This window comes from Suncus etruscus, chromosome 5, assembly GCF_024139225.1.
Source record: "Suncus etruscus isolate mSunEtr1 chromosome 5, mSunEtr1.pri.cur, whole genome shotgun sequence".
NCBI lineage: Eukaryota > Metazoa > Chordata > Mammalia > Eulipotyphla > Soricidae > Suncus > Suncus etruscus.
This window is the reverse complement of record NC_064852.1, coordinates 113,781,565-113,799,247: the sequence shown is the minus strand read 5'-3', so window position 1 is coordinate 113,799,247 and position 17,683 is coordinate 113,781,565. Positions and strand designations below refer to the sequence as shown.

At 35.7% G+C, this 17,683-nt stretch overlaps 1 protein-coding gene across 1 annotated transcript in view; it reads left to right on the top strand.

The window, feature by feature from the left end:
• PARD3B (par-3 family cell polarity regulator beta) overlaps nt 1-17,683 on the top strand; it is a 1,279,582-nt gene that overhangs the window by 490,464 nt on the left and 771,435 nt on the right. Inside the window, exon 3 of the mRNA XM_049772907.1 lies at nt 9,937-10,108. Within this exon, the coding sequence (XP_049628864.1) occupies nt 9,937-10,108 (172 nt within the window). The remainder of the gene's footprint in view (nt 1-9,936; nt 10,109-17,683) is intronic.

Below are 17,683 nucleotides of genomic sequence, written 5' to 3'. Positions count from 1 at the left end.
AAGAGTCATAATATTTATCATGAAATATGGGTGGTTTCATTAATAAGCATATTTTTATTATTATGGACCAATTTAAGCAGCTCTCTTTAAAATATGATAAGGATAAATATGATTCTGTGCACAACTGAATAAATCATATAACTGTCTTTAGAATTTAGCTTTAAGGTGTAAAGCCAGTGAAGTCCCCACTTATGGATTTTTCATTTTGGACAGGAAATGAAAATTGGCTTTATCTCATTTACTAAATATTGATAGAATTTCTGGGAATGTAGCTGTTATCTGCTGGCTTTGAGCTCCTAGATCTTATTTAAGCATCTGATGAAGATGCTGATGTGGGCCTGCTTATTTGAAAACCCTGGATTAAATGCTTTAATCTAGATGTCAAAATCCTATGAAGGAAGAGAACATAGTTTCCAACCTTTGTTTAAATTGGCATAAAATTAACTCCCAAAATCAAAAGTTATTTTGTTACTAGCAGATGCATACATTTAAATGAAATTTTTCAGTGTTTCACTCTCTCTCCAAAGGTGATAATGTGTTTTCCTCTACTTGTGAAATTGTTGTAATTTCACAGTCTTACTTAGATTTAATTGTGTTTATTAAGATTTGAGATAAATGATTCCAATTTTACTTTGTAGGATATTAGGTTTATATTTTTGTCCCTTAATTTTACTTTGACAGTCAGTAATATAGAATATATATAACTGTATGTTAAATAGGTAAATAATAACAATACAGTGATAAATTTAAGTTTAGCCTAATTCAGTGTGACAAAGGAGCTGTTCTTAGCATTACATCAGTTCACTTGCCATGTAACTAAAATAGAGACACACTTTTTTCTTTGTGTAATTACTAATACATAATACCTTCATAAATACAATTTTTATTCTGTGATAATTTGGATCATCCTTTTTATCTCTATTTAGACAAAATATAGTAACATCAGATAATAAAAATCTTGGGCTATAAAAATGACAAAATGCAAGACACTCACCAAAACTATGAATATTGAGGCTCTCTGCATGAAATGTACTTTGTGGCATTTATTATTAAAATATTTACTTGACAGTGTAGAACTAGAGTCATTGGTATTTTGCTTTGAATTATGGTGAGAATAGCACAGAACATGAATTACCAGGTTGGTGAATAGTCCTAGAAATCTAAAGGTTTTATGCTCTCATCTGATGAAGGAAAAAGAGAAAAAAGAAAAAAATTAGCTATTTGATGTGTTTGATCTTGGTGTTTTCTCCGTTCTCTCAATTCTGTGAAAATAAATTAAAGGGAAGCAACATAGTCAAAATAGAAGACATATAAACCATTTAAGTGTGTCTCCATCTGAAATCTTTACTATGGTAGAAGAGAAATTCGCATTCAACCATACAGAATAAAGTGTTAAACATCTAGATTAATGGTAAGCATTAGCATGTGAGTTGTTTTATCAAGAACATTAGTTTTCTTTCTTTAATCCATTGACTCTCAAACACACGCATCACTTTACTACTGTTGTTGATTAAAATACCATATTGCTTGACTATAAAAACAGCTCTGGGGCCGGAGAGATAGCATGGAGGTACGATATTTGCCTTCCATGAAAGGATGGTGGTTCGAATCACAGCATCCCATATGGTCCCCCGTGCCTGCCAGGGGTGATTTCTGAGCTCAGAGCCAGGAGTAACCCCTGAGCAAAGCCGGGTGTGATACAAAAACCAAAAAAAGAAAAACAAACAAAAAAAAAACCCAGCTCTGTTCTTGAAGACATACAACTTTAAATTTTTGAGAACATTTTTAATTAGTTTTAATTAGATTTGTTACTAAGGATAATGGATGTTGTAAATTACCTAGAAGTCTTTCATTTCTTTTCCATTTATGATGATATTTATCATATTTTGTTGTTGGCTTTTGTATCATTTGATCTTGTCGTATTTCTCATTATTACAATATAAAGTAAGCATACAAAACTCATTGAACTCATCTTCAAATTAAATTTTCTGAGTTATCTTTTTCTAGAATAATCTGTTTCAAATGTTCCTTCCAGATATTCTAGGAGAGGATGAATGGTGACTTGGGATTCTTGTAGTTCCAAAAATCAGTGCCTAATCTATGAGTTGGAAGTGCCATAAGCTTTGATACTTGAGAATTACTTATTGAAAATTAGACATTAAATATATTTTCATGTATTTTTCCAGCACCTATTTGTTAAATGGTAGATAGTGGTAAATACAACTGCTGAATAATTGAGAAATACTCTACTTTGACTCACCAGAGTACAAAACATATATGATAAGGATATATACATTTTATCAGATGTCATAATCTTACAGAAAAATAGAAACTACTTTCATGTTAAAGCAAACATTGAAATCTAGTGAAATATAACATGTAAAATTACTGGGCAACAACTTTGAGCTTATGGAATAGCCAAACAGGCTTTATCTGTACTATCCTGAAGGCTACTCACATTTTTAAGTAGTATTGAGGAATAAATGCATGAAAAACTTGAAACTGAAGTGTGATATTGAAAGTAAAGTATACAAGGGAATATATACCACCAAACTCACCATTAAAAACTTATTTTCCTCCACCATCTACTGATATTTCAACTTTTTCAATTTTCACACTGAAGCACAGAAAACTCCTTTTGAAATAAATTTGAAAAAGAAAAAGAATATCTTTATTCTACAGTTTAGAAAGTTGAGAAAGTGAGAAAGTGGTAGAAGCATTTTACTCAAAGTTGAGCAGCAAATGTCTTCCTGTAGTAACAAGACTAAAGGATATAACAATGGTATTTAAAGAATCTTATGGATATATATTTTAGATTTATAATAATTAACTTAAAATATATAGTGAGGATTCTAAACACATACAAAGATCTATGGATATTTTTATTGCTAGGTTAGGCTTTGTGCCTGTTTTGGCCTCATTAATTTTACTGAATGAGTATTATTTTTAACCTTCATCTGTATAATTTGGCAAATGGCCAAAAGGCACATGAAAAGATACTCAACATCACTAATCGTCAGGGAGATGCAAATCAAAACTACTATGAGGTACCACCTCACGCCACTGAGATTGGCACACATCACAAAAAAGGAAAACAAGCAGTGCTGGTGGGGATGTGGAGAGAAAGGAACTCTTTTTCACTGCTGGTGGGAATGCTGTCTACTACAACCTTTATGGAAAGCGATATGGAGATTCCTTCACAAACTGGAAATTGAGCTTCCATACGATCCAGCTATACCACTCCTAGGAATATACCCGAGGAACACAAAAATACAATACAAAAATCCCTTCCTTACTCCTATATTCATTGCAGCGCTATTTACAATAGCCAGACTCTAGAAACAACCAAGATGCCCTTCAACAGATGAGTGACTAAAGAAACTGTGGTACATATATGCAATGGAATACTATGCAGCCATCAGGAGAGATGAAGTCATGAAATTTTCCTATACATGGATGTACATGGAATCTATTATGCTGAGTGATGTAAGTCAGAGGGAGAGAGAAAGATGCAGAATGGTTTCACTCATCTATGGGCTTTAGGAAAAATGAAAGACATTTTTAACAGTATCTCAGAGACAAGAGAGATGAGGGCTGGTAGGTGCAGCTCAAGACATGAAGCTCATCACATAGAGTGCTGAGTGCAGTTGGAGAGATGACTACACAGAAAACTATCATAACAATGTGAATGAATGAGGGAAGTAGAAAGCCTGTCTCGAGTACAGGTGTAGGAGGGTGGGGAGGAGGGAGATCTGGGAAATTGCTGGTGGGAATGTTGCACTGGTGAAGGGGGCTGTTCTTTACATGACTGTAATCATACAACTATAATCATGTTTGTAATCACGGTGTTTAAGTAAAGATTAAAAAAATAAAAAATAAAAAAAAAGAATAGAGGTAAAATAAGAGAAAAAAAAGAATATATGTTAGGTGCCTAACTACAGTTTTATTCCATTACATGTCTTCTTGGTAATGGAAATATGTGTAGTAAACAGCACAACAGACAAAAGTCAATCACTCTTATCTGAGAATTTACATACTATGGAGAGACATAGTAAATAAAACACATGAAATAAACAAAAACCCCTTCCTCACACCTATATTTATTGCAGCATTATTCACAATAGCCAGGCTCTGGAAACAACCAAGATACCCTTCAACAGATGAATGGCTAAAGAAACTGTGGTACATATACACAATGGAATATTATGCAACTGTCAGGAGAGATGAAGTCATGAAATTTTCCTATACATGGATGTACATGGAGTCTATCATGCTGAGTGAAATAAGTCAGAGGGAGAGAGAGAGATGCAGAATAGTCTCACTCATCTATGGGTTTTAAGAAAAATAAAGTCATTTTTGCAACAATCCTTAGAGACAATGAGAGGAGGTCTGGAACTTCCAGCTCACTTCATGAAGCTCACCACGAAGAGTGGTGAGTGCAGTTATAGAAATAACTACAATGAGAACTACCATAATCATGTGAATGAATGAGGGAACTGGAAAGCCTATCTAGAGTACAGGTGGGGGTGGGGTGGAGGGAAATTTGGGACATTGGTGGTGGGAATGTTGCACTGGTGAAGGTGGGTGTTCTTTACATGACTGAAACCTAATCACAATCATATTTGTAATCAAGATGTTTAAATAAAGAAAAAAGATTAAAAAACACATGAAATGATAGCATTAAGAATGTGATAAATGTCTTAAAGTAAAATAAAGCAAAAACAAAATGAGGAATAGCAGGGATTTTACAATTTGTGAGGCCTTTGAAAGCTTCCATTTAAGTAGAGCAAATAAAAGGTCATTTGGCTTATCTGGTGGAAGATTATTTCAGTCTGAGAACTAGAGGTAAAGATAATGAGATTGATACAAAGAAGAAAGTACAAGCATATGGAGTATTATCCATAGATAATAGTCATAACATAATGGTTTACTTTGTAACAGGGAATTCATGATGATATATGCCAATGTAAAGATTGAATTTACTCTAAGTATTGTGAAAAATTTAAAAGGATTCTGATTAGAGGAGCCTTGTTATGTTTTATTGAGATCACTGAGGTTGCAGTGTTGAGGGTGGATTGAACAGGAATATTTCTGGAAACAGGAGATTAATCTAGAAGCTCTTGTAATTATCCATACAGAGACTGTACCATTTAGTCCAAAGCAGTGCAGACAGTTGAATTATTTGGGGCTTGCTCTAAACCTGCTTAGATGGACTGGAACAATAGTACAGTAGATAGGGACATTTGGCTTGCAAACATAGGCTTTATCCGCAGCATCCTATAAGGTGCCTTGAGCACCATGAGGAGTAATTCCTGAGTGCAGAGACAGGGATCATTCCTGAGCATTGCCAGATATGGCCCCCAACCCCTTCCCAAATAATCAAATTCTAGTTATATTTTGTGATTCAATGATAAATTAGGTGTGTGTAATTGAATGATGAAGGAATAAAAGAAAGAGTTATTAAGGAAGTAGGATAAAGAATTACTACAGAGCTGAAGGAACAGAATAGCAGGTTGCACTCCTTCTTTGCAAGCAGCCAACCTGGATTCAATCCATGGGACCATATAAATGGTCATATACAGTGACCCCCTAAGCAAAGAGTCTGGAGTAAAGCCTAAACACAGCTGGATGTGGCCAATAAACAACAAAACAAAAGAATTACTACATTGCTACAAGGATTTTGCCCTGAGAAATTGGAGCAGCATCAAGTCCTAACCACCAAGACCTGAGCAATTAAAATAATAGGATGGCATTAATTAGGATATAAAATAAATGGCTTTGAGGACTAATTTTTTCTTTTAGTTAGGCAGTTAAATATTAGATCATGAATTTCAGGATGAATATCTGGGGGGAGATTTCACTTTGGAATTTATCAGCAAATTTCTTTCTCTGCTTTCAATTAATGAATTTGTCAAATGATGTAGGTTTTTTTTCTTTTCTTTTTTGAGATGAGAAGAAATATGCAAAAGTAAACTTAATGGAGGCCTAAAAGGTAATGATGAAACCAAGAGCAAGTTCTGTTGGAAAGCAAGTCAAGAAAATAAATTAAGGAAGTTGTAATGCCCAACTGCATCTAAAATCCTTTTTATTTTCCAGATGAAGGGAGATTTGATGTAATAATCTGTAGGTGGTTATTGGCCTTAATTTAAGTGGCTTCAGTGGAGCGTATAAATTAGAGAATTTTTAGAGTGAAATCCATAAATAGGATATTACAGATGGATCCCGTAGTAGAAGGAATAAGATTGGCAACTTTTTTATGGGATGGCATGTCCTTAAAAATGTTGATAGAGAAAGGAGAGAAATGGATGAAACTTAGAGGGGTTAATTGGGCTTGAAGGCTATTTGGGTGGGATGGGTGGGAGAATGTATCACATATTTGTATTTAACTCTATGGTCTATGACTAAATACTGAAAGAGCTCTAGGGACTGGAGTTTTGACTGGGTGTGAATGGATCACTTTGCTATGAGATAAGACATAGCCTCTGAGAGATAAAACAGATGCTCCCACAGTGGACTATGCAGCAGAAGAGGAAAGAAAGCCTCCAAATAAAATAGTGCCTATTTGCATTTTGCATAGTATAGAATACAGCCATCCCTAAAGTATGTATGAAATGTCTTCCACCTGCTACAAAAATTTAGATGGAATCTAAATATATCTGTTTCATATTCTTCCTTCTTCCATGTTTAACTCACCTCTAGGGAAGATGAAAGAAGGATTTTAAGGTAGGGAGAGGAAACCTTTTTCTTATAATAGATGTGGTGGCAATGAATATGTCTTCTGAGAGGGGACTAGAACAGTGATTTATGTTAATCACACAGGCTTCCAGAATCTCTATGCCAGTAATATAATATTCTGGTGAACCCAGCAGGAAAGGAACCTAAAATTTAAGTTAATGTCAGTGCTGTGCTGAATGTAAGTCTGTGAATGAAGTAGATGTCGAGAGGAAAGCTAGATGAAGGATGTGTCATTAGGTAGCAGCCATGGTCAATGCACTTTATTCTAGCATCTCAGATTCATGTGTTGAAGCTCTTCTTTCTTTTATTAAAAGTTGTCTTTCATTCATTCATCCAAAATAGGACTTATGGAGAAAATTTTTTTGTAATGAGTCAATTAAAAATGTGAGATTTAGAGTTTCCTGTTCTTTTTAATTGGCATTATCTTTTACACAAATAATGGATTGCTAATAATTCCAAAAAGTAGAGTTGCACACTTTTAGAAATTGGGCCATACCCTGTAGTGTTCAGTGCTGCTCCTGATTCTGTGCTCAGGAATAACCTCAGCAGTGCTCAGGGGACCAATATGCAGGGCTCTGGTTCATACTATGGTCAACAAGATGTAAAGAAAATGTCTTAATTCCTATATTATCATTGCAGTTTTTGGAATTCATATTCTTTATGGTATAATACCCCCATGGGAAACTAAAAGGATTCCGCAATGTAGCAGCTGCTTTTTGTATGAGTTTTATTTGGGAAAATAGTTAATTTGTCATCTGAAATCCTGAGTTTAAAATAAAAAATCCAATATTCTACTATTGCTTCCCCTTTTTTGTCCCTTAGCATCTCTTGCAATTATTTTCTACCTATTGACAAAAGTCTAATTTTGATACGAGGTTGTATGTAAATTGAGGAGAAGTTAGATAGTTGTCATCATAAATTATTTTTAAATTTAACTTTTTATTTTTTTATTTTGATTGTATTTACCTTTTCCCAATATTTAAATTTTTGGGTTATGAAAAGTTAAGGAGGTAGAAGAGGGGAAGCAAGAGATGATACGTTACACTAAATTATTTATTTTATCAGTATGATATATATACATATATAGTTGACTGATACATTAAAATAAACTATACTGGGAGTGCAGTGTTAGTACAGTGGGTAGAGCATTTGCCTTTCACTCAACCACCCAGGGTTATATCTCTGACACCCCATATGTTCCACTGAGCCTGCCAGGAGTGATCCTTGAGTGCAAAGCCCTGAGTAAGCCCCAACCACTGACAGATGAAACCTGAAAACCAAATTAATAAAGAGACAAATAATGATTAATAGTATGTGTTAGAATTTTCCACTGTGAAAATTTTATTAAAATTATGTCACAGAAATAGTAACAAAAATTATATCTTCACATTTTAAAATTTGCTTTTTTTTTAGGATTTGAAGTGTTAAATTATTTGTTTTGATCAGATAATTAGGAAGATATAGTTCTACTGATTATTTTTCTCCTAGAATAATCTTTCATTATTAATCTTAAGTCTTATCCCAATCAGTTCTTTAGGGCTGCCAATTAAAAATGGAAAATGTATTCTCAGTTTCAAGAATTAAATATAATGCCTTGGGAGGAGCAATTCTTTTCTGTGGTGAGTGGAATGTTGGACTTTCCAATTAAAGTAGTCTCCATACTGAAAATGAGTAGTCAATTATGAAAATTATTTTCTGAATGACCAATTTACTTGTCTCTAATTGTAGTCATTTCTTTTGAAAAAATTTAACTTGGAGTTTATGATGTTTTGATTTCACTTGTTTATTAAAACTATTGCCAGGAAGGTTCCCCTATGAATGGGCTTTGAGTGCCTTTCCTAAATAAACGATAGAATCAGAAGTATATTTTTTTATTTGATGAATGAAAAATGTCTAAAAATTTTCTAGCATGTTTTCATACTGAAACACGCTGAACCTTATTGGTCTGAGGGAATTTCTGAGGTCTGACTGCCCTCAAATTTGGGCTTTTTCAGCAGAGGAGAAACTTTGAACTACCTCAGTGACAATGTCTTCTTCTGAATGACCAAAAATATAGTAATGGTGGGACCCCCAGTACTGTTTATGCAATAGTGTTTGTACCACTGCATAAATGTTTCACAACTACATTTGCATTGGTTTTTATTTTATGAAAAATTACTTGGGAATTTATATATGATTTTGCTCTCAATGATAGGAAGCATAGTTCTCAAATAACATTTAGATGAAGGTGAGCGTAATTAAGCTCAATAAGATACTTAGTCTAATTTGATTGAGCCTACATTTGACTAAAATTAGTCAATATATTCAGTCATGAAGAAAATAACACAATTCAAGGTGTTCATGAAAAGGAGGATATCTCGGTGTATAAGATAAGCTCAAATTGCATACAAATGCATCTAGTTATTTATTATGATTGCCTGTAAATGGGCAGAAATAATTATTTTGTCTTTGTTTGTTTGTTTAGGGGTACACTGGGTGGCGCTCAGGGGTTCCTTCTGGTTCTGCACTCAGAAGTGGCTCCTGACAGGCTTGGGGGACCATAGGAAACATGGGGATTCAAACCACGGTGGACAGAAATAATTCTAAGATTTATAATCTATATTTCTCTAAGACTAGAATGCTCTCTTCTACTATACAAGTCTATTATCTAACTTCTGATTTCTATTTTCCTTTTTTTTGGAAAACCCTTGAAAGAAAGAATTTCTCTTGAACAGGTTAGTCAAGAAACAAGGGCCAGAGTGGTGGTACAAATGGTAAGGCATTTGCCTTGAATGCGCTAACCTAGGACAGACTGTGGTTCTGTCACCCGATGTCCCATATAGTCTCCCAAGCCAAGAGTGATTTCTGAGTTCATAGACAGGAGTAACCCCTGAGCATTACGGGTGTGGCCCCAAAACCAAAAAAAAAAAAAAAAAAAAAAAAAGGAAAAGAGTAAAGAGGGCCATTTCATTCTTTCAAGAGAAGTTGCCAAAGTCTATTCTCTTATTTTAGGAATAAACCATATAAAAACCTTTTTATCATTTTTCAGCCCTAGTGCTTTTAACTGTAACATTGAATTAAGAGCTGTGGAATAGCAGTTTTTACGTTTTAAGATGTAAGAAGTCATTACGTTTACAACCAAATAAAGATGGCCCTGAATTACAGTGTCTGTGTGATATACATGTCCAACAAAGTAATTAGTGCTGTTGGATTTGTTTGTAGCTGATTGCTGTGTTTGAAGAACAAGAACCACTCCACAAGATTGAGAGCCCCAGTGGAAACTCTGCAGGCCGGCAGAGCCCAGATGCTTTTGAGACAGAAGTGGCTGCCCAACTGGCTGTGTTTAAACCAATTGGTGGAGAAATTGAAGTAACCCCTTCTGCTCTGAAATTAGGTAGGTGGATTTTTAGTGGTTTGCTTTCAGCATCTTTCTAATGACAAGTTGCTTTGCTCTCATGATTGATTCCATTAGTATCTTTCTTTGCAAATACATATAGTCTATCTTTTTCCTTCACATATTTTTTTATGATTTTTATGTTACTCTTTCTGGCTGGCAGTGCTTAGCAACAGATTGCTTTGGAGCAGGTGAACTGCAAGTGCTACACTCATAGGGGAGGGCTGGACTCTGAAAAGGTGAGAAACAACTCTGACTGAAGAGGCCACATTTTCAAGAGACTGCAGAAAGGCACCTGGAGAGAAATCAAGGAATGTTAGATATATAAGATATATAAGAATCAGGGGTTTTTTTGTTTTGTTTTGCTTTTTTTTTTTTTTTTTTTTGGATTTTGGTTTTTGGCCATACCCGGCAGTGCTCAGGGGTTACTCATAAATGTATAATGCTAATAGAAATAATATGTCCATTTTGAGTGATAACTCTGAGGATGAACTTAGGTCAACTTGAGAGTATTACTCTTCGAAAATCCAGGAGTGTTTCGGTGCTTACAATTCTTTATTTGTTGAATATACTCAGACATTAGAGTCTGCTCTAGACATATTTTCTAGGTTTATTGTCAAGCTAGAACAGAGGTCTTTTCAACTCTGCAAAGGGAATCTTATTGTCTATAAAGTAAAGCATATGCTTAAAACGATAATATATATTTGAAATATATAGATTTATATAATAGATATTTATTTGAAAAATTAACTTTCACTCTTTATATTTATTTGAAGTTATTTGTATTTGAATAACATATATAAATAGATAATATATTTATTTGAAAACTAAAATTGAAAAGTAATAATTAAAAAATAAAATTAAAATTATGATTTTTTTTCAAATCATAATCCTACATATCCAACTCCAGACTAATATTCTGTCAAGCTACCTTTAAAATGCAGCAGTTGGTAATTAATGTTCTGTGAGCTTCTGGGTTTCCTGTGATCACTAGAAAGCAGAGAGTGAAGCTGTCTGGGAAAAGAGCAGATTGGTGGCGGCCTTTGTGGCATCCTCTCTCCCTTCATTGAGAGTGAGGTTTGTGGCTCGGGCAACCTCACCACCCTATCATTCATTTGCATAATGGATGCCTTTTTATCCATTATGCAAATGGCACGGGAGGAAAATTAGGCAATAACAGAAGACGAAAAGAGAAAATTGCTCTTGCTTGTTTTAATATTCTATTTATAAGCTGGCACTGTGGTCTTTTAAAAGTCTGAGCCTCAGAGGACCTGCTCACCTGGGAATTTTACCTTTCTTGTTTTGAGTTTTCTCAGGTAAAAGTTTGTTCAGTTTTCTCAGTTTACTTTGTAGAACCATCGGAGTAATACAGAATGTAGCAGGCAGGAACAAATGTAAACTGAGGTTTCCCTTTGAGTAACTCAGTCCTACTTCTCCCACGCGAATTTTGGCTGATGTAGAGATAGAAAGTAGTATTTTATTACACATCAGGCACCAAGCTCATATGAGGCACAGTTCTGGGTCTTCCACAGCCTTTACATGTAAGAATCCACTTATACCTTCTAATATTTTGTAGGGTTCAATTAGTCCTCTCCTTTAAGGGCTGGGGGAACAAACACTGTTGGTCATGCAGCTCACCCCAAATCACACATAATGTTCTTAGTTGACCAAAGCCAGGATTTGAACCTTCTCAAGTTTTACTTTCAGGATACCCATTTCATTCTGTGGACCCTTATATATTATTCAGGGCATATATTTAAATAAATTTCCTCGAATTGACTTTGTACTAGAATTCTGAAAATGTTCTGTTCCTTGGCTCTAAATTCCATCTCCACTAGTCTATGAAGGGAGATTAGCATGGGATGGTAAATGCCACCTTCGAGCTATTTCTTCTATAACTGTTCAAACTTTTGTCTCTGACTCTTCCTATTTGTTCTTTCCTTGCGTTTCCCATTTTCTTCATCCTGCTTGTTCATGCCGTCGCTGCAGGCCAGAGCTTTGTCATCCATCAGACCACTACAGAAGCCGCAAAATGATCTCTTTCTTTACAGCGACTGCCTCCTCCAATCTCTGCTCCTGCCAGGGCTGCCTTTCCCAATTACAAGTATGCTTCTCTAAGTCCCCTGCTTCTCAACTCCGATGGCTTCCGATTGCCTGGAGAACCATGTCCAGACTCGTTACGAGGCTGCTGCAGATGGTTTCTCAGAATTAACTCGAGGAATTTGAGCAGTGATGACTAATGAAAAAAAATAATTCCTTATCAGCTAGTGGGCTTTTTTTCAAATGGAGTCATTTTCATGGATGCCAGAGGCAGTAGTAGAAGGATATTGGCACTTTGGCAGGGGGAGGGATGCAGTAATATTGTATTATGCCCGAAGCGTAGATGTTAGTACTCATGTAAGTGGTATTACCTCTAAGGATATGGACCAGGTTATTCAGAAACATTAAAATAAGCCACACAACAAATATTAGTTTCTGATCTTTCTGTTTCCTTGGGTTCCTGTGTTCACCGTCACATCATAGTGTGGCCTAGATGTGCTTTCAGGCCTTCCTGAAATCCTGCTTTGAGAAAGAGGGGTCTGATGCGGAATCACATCTTGTTCTGGTGATTTATCATAACTGTGCTCCTGGGCCTGGGAAATGGCTCAGCTCATAGTGGCGATGGATTATTTTAGCCCAGCACTGGTGGTCTCCTAAGCCCTGTCAGATTGGTCCCTGAAAACAAACAACAAAAAATTACTGAGTACATATAAAGTGCCAGATCTTTATCCCCACCCTTTCATCTTTGCTTCTCAATGAATTCCTTGGGGACAACTGAACCTATTTCTGCTTTCTTTGAGATTCAGTCACCCTAGGTTGGGATTCCAGAAGTGGGGCTAAATGCTCACTGGTTCTCTCACATTTGTGGCCCATTCAAGAAGGTGAAGACCCCTGTTATTTTTATTAACTTGTTTTCACCTAAAGAGATGCAAGCTAATCAATATTGTGAATCAATATTTTTATAATTTTTAGATTATTCAGAAAATATAAATATGGCTTTGCTGGTATTCAAACATAACTTGGTTTCATTTTAAATTTTTTCTATCTATCTACTATCTGTCTGTTTATGATCCTATCTATCTCATCTATATCATCCATCCATTCACCCATTCATAATACATACTTACATACATACATACATACATACATACATACATACATACATACATACATACATTTAAGCACATCATATAGATCAGTAAAAGAAAAATCAACAGTTGCTTTCTCACATATATCTAGAAAGAGGTCGTCCAGTCCTTTTTCCTTTCAAGATGAAATATATAGAGACATTTTGCAAATATTGTGTTTTCACAGACTCTTCAAGATCCAGTTGCTTCTTCTCTGCCCCTTTTATTATGAACCACTCTCCTATAGCCCTGCAACCTGTGGATTCCACAAACCACCTCCTATCCTCAAAGTACTATTGCTTTCCCAACTGTTGGGCCTTATCTCTCAGTTCTTTTATCAGACTCAACCCTTTGTTTTCCTGTTACTTGGTTTCCTTGTCTGTTCTTTTATACTCTTGCTCTATATGACCTTGTTTATAAAACCTTGCCAAAATCTTCATTGTAATGTAGTAAATGTTTAATAAATTGATTTCTTAATTTTTCATTCAACAGTGAGAGGTTACCAAGATGAATGAGGAACAATCTATCAACCTATTGGGATTCATAGTCTCATACCCTATAAGCTAATGGGCCATATATTTTTAAATGCTAAGAGGAGTTTTAAATCAAGTGAGAAACCACATAAGTTCAGCTTCATTCATCTAAATTATTTGCTACCATTTCTCTTCTAATGGGTTTTCCAATGTAATACGAAATAACTGTCTTGACTCAGCCCAACCAATCAGTTTAACATGTTAAGGTGTTTGTTTTTTGTAAAACAATGTATATGGTCAACTCTAATTCAGGTTTCTGATCCCTGCACAAAATATAGTTTCATGACTATTTATAGGGGTCCTTCTGGAACAAACACACAATGAAAAAGAAACTCTGAGGTGCCTTCCTTGTTTACAGCCAACCCAGGCTCAATCCCGGCATTGCATATGTTCCCAGAGAACTTTGGGAGTGATTCCTGAATACAGATCCAGGAATCATCTCACAGTCCTACCGGGGATGCAGTTCTAGTCTTCTCCATGCTTTTTAGAAATCCCAAAGAGGCCTATTCAGTTTCAATCCCCGGGATCACATATGGCTCACAGTACTGCCAAGAATGACACCTAAGTGCAGATCTAGGAATAATGCCTGAACACTGCTGAGTGTGGCCCCTAAAACAAAACAACAGCACAACAAAACAAAAGGAAATTCAAATCCCTTTCAGAATTCCTACAGAAAAAGAATCCACCTTCACTTAAAATACTTGTTAGCACCTTTAGAATAACTGTTGAAAATTGCTGTCTAGAAATAATGTTCCAGAGCATTTTTAAATTAGAAATGGACATTCTTGAACAAATGAGCAATTAAACACTTACAGAGACAGGATATATTCTAATGTTAAATAATTAGTTGGATAACGAATTAGAATTGGAATCTCATCTCTGGTGTCTAGTAACATTCTTTGTACTTCAACACATTTTTTTTGACTAATGGTAATTTTCAATGACCTATTTATCTTAAATATTATATTTGATAAGTATAGCACTTTATATCTTTTGGATTTGCAAGTTTGAATTAATAAATTTAGATACTGAGTGGTTGTAGCTAAAAACTAATAAGGGTATAAAGATTAAAAACTAAGATGTAGAAGATTGCTTTCAAATCCTTTAAGTTTCATAAATGAATTTTCTCTTGTCTTCTTCCCTATGTGTATCTGCTTTCAGGTACATGTGTGCATGTGTATATTGAAGAAAGAAATTGCACTGAAATAAAACGCTAATGGGATCCAATGATGAGTTTTCTCTCTTATGTTGTTATATTTATTTGTTTGTTTTGAGGCCCACAATCTCAGCAGCACCCAGGGCTCACAACATACAACAACCTTGTATGTTTGCTGCATCCATACAAAATTGCATACAAGAAAGGCACCTGTACTCAGTGATAATAATATCTGCACCTATCAGGGGACTGTATATGGTTCTTTTAATCAAACCCAGGTCAGCTGTATGCAAGACAAGTGCCTTACAATATACAGTCTCTTCAGGTATTATACTCTTCAAGTTTCTTATTATTGTTTATAATTAATATGCATTAGTGAGGAAAATTAGTTAGCATTTGGAAAAGTGAAAGTCTTAAGAATATGTGTAGTGATGGTAATGATTGATCCAGTCTTGCTTACAGCCCAAAGTGAGGGTTCTTTACTCTTCTCCCACTAGTTCTTGGATTCCTCCAAAGATAATTGATTTTCTTCTGATTTTCTATCATGAGACTTAAGTTCCTCTAATTCTTTCTTCTTGAGAATCAATGTCATGAAGTCAACTCAGTCCCCACTTTCGGACCCAGTTGAGTGTCTCGAGGAATGGTTTAACCTAGACCAGTGGTCGGCAACCTTTTTTTTCAACAGAGCCAAATCTCGCCAAAACCACAATTGAAATTTATTTTGAGAGCCACACAGGGCGCGCACTCTCTCACTCTCTCTCTCTCTCTCTCTCTCTCTCTCTCTCTCTCTCTCTCTCTGTCTCTCTCTCTGTCTCTCTCTCTCTGTCTCTCTCACACACACACACACACACATAAATGGGGCATTTTAGAGTTCCATAGTAGTGGATCTTCTACTGTCCTTTTTAAAATATGTCCACACCATTTTCTCCCCACACCATACATAGTATCTTCGTCTTTGAAACTACCCTTTCTTGTTCCAATGGATTATGATCCATCTAGGATAATTTCATTAATACCAAACTAACATTTCTGTGCCCCTGTCCATTTTCCTCCCTTCTCTCCAATTCATCAGTATGTACATTTTTAAAACTTTGATCAACTGTGTTTTAGTACTTCTGTATTGAAATATGCCACTCAGGGTCCAAGCTTCCAAAGGAAAGAAAAAAAAAACTGCTTTCCTCTAGTTATAATTATTTTAGCAAAATAACTGAAACAGGATGAAGCACACTTTCAACTTGCTTGTTGGCCTTCTTGTGATCTCCATTACCCAGATAGAAAGCAATCTGATTAAAGTGGGGAGCTGAGATGGTAGCAGCTCTGTTTTCCTCTCTGAGTTCAACTTTGAAGAGGAGATCTTTTCTATTTGAAAGTGACTCTTGTTTTTGAGACTTGAAAGCCCGAAGGTGCCTTACATGCTCTATTGTTTCCATATGTGTTTGTGCTTCTTGAAAACCGAAATGGAAATTATGATTATGTGTTTGTTAGAATATAATTGTTTTCAAAACACTGGGTCCTCCTCTCTTTATTTTCAGTAGTGCCTAGAAAATACAGTAGAGCCACAGATGAGCATTGGAAGCTGTAACCCCTTTTCGATCTGATTTTGACTAATTTACTACATAAGGGAAACATATGGGAACATTTGTCTGAATATTTAATGAAATCCAATCCTTTTATAGTGCTGATCTTCAGGAAAAAAATAAAGAAAGGGGGAAGTTGATTTCTTTCATTAGGCTGCAGTATGTAAGAAGCTGCTGGGCTATAATGTGAGTTTAAGTGTTGGCATCTGATCCTGAGCAAACACACTCACACCACACACATAGCAGAACTAAGGCTCGGGGCTGGGCAGGGCTGGGCTGGGTTAGACTGCTGCTGCTGCCCAGCCTTTGAATTCTGACTACAAAGCACACAACACTCTGCTTCCTTGCTGCTGGAAGCTCTTGCCCATGGCCTGTGAAGTCCAGAACTGAAATGTCTGGAAACTGAGGTCATTTGCTTGGATGAATCCATAACTCACAATTTGGTTGCTGAGTTTTATTCTGTTTATTTCCGGTTAGAACTGCTTATTCATTCAAAAGTTAACAGCTACGGAATAGCTTTCCTTTCTTTTCTTCATCCCTGGTAGTCTTTTTTTTTCCTTCCCATGCAGACCTAGATGAATGATGTTGTAATTTGCTATGGTAACCTTGCCAAACGCTCATCAATCAGTCATAGCCAGAGTCAACAAAGTGTGTGTGTGTCTGCTGCGAAGACAGTAACTCAATCAGTTCTGAGGAGGGCATAGAATTTCTACCCCATTTCTGGCACCATTCTTTTTACTGTGTTGGCTCTAGTTTCTATTTTAGTTTGTTTAAAGAATTGGTGAAAAGCTGCTCACAGGGTGAAAAGAAGTCAGTAAGGGCCGAAGGTACTTGATTAAGGGAAAGGATAATAGCAGTAACTAAAGCTAACAGTTATTAATAAATATGAGAAACTAATTACTAGCTCCCAGTAATCTATCAATGAGGAAACAATGTGAATGATGGTTCAAAGCGGAAGTTTAAATCTCTTTGACATTGCCTTCTCTTAGTCATACCAGCTGCTCGATCAATATATACAAGCTTTCTAGAAAAGTGCTCAATTTCATCAATTTTTATAAAAATGAAGAAATTTGGGGGCCAGGAAAATAGCTCCAAAGACTAGAGCTCATGACTTGCATCTATGAGGTTACCCCAGTTTGATT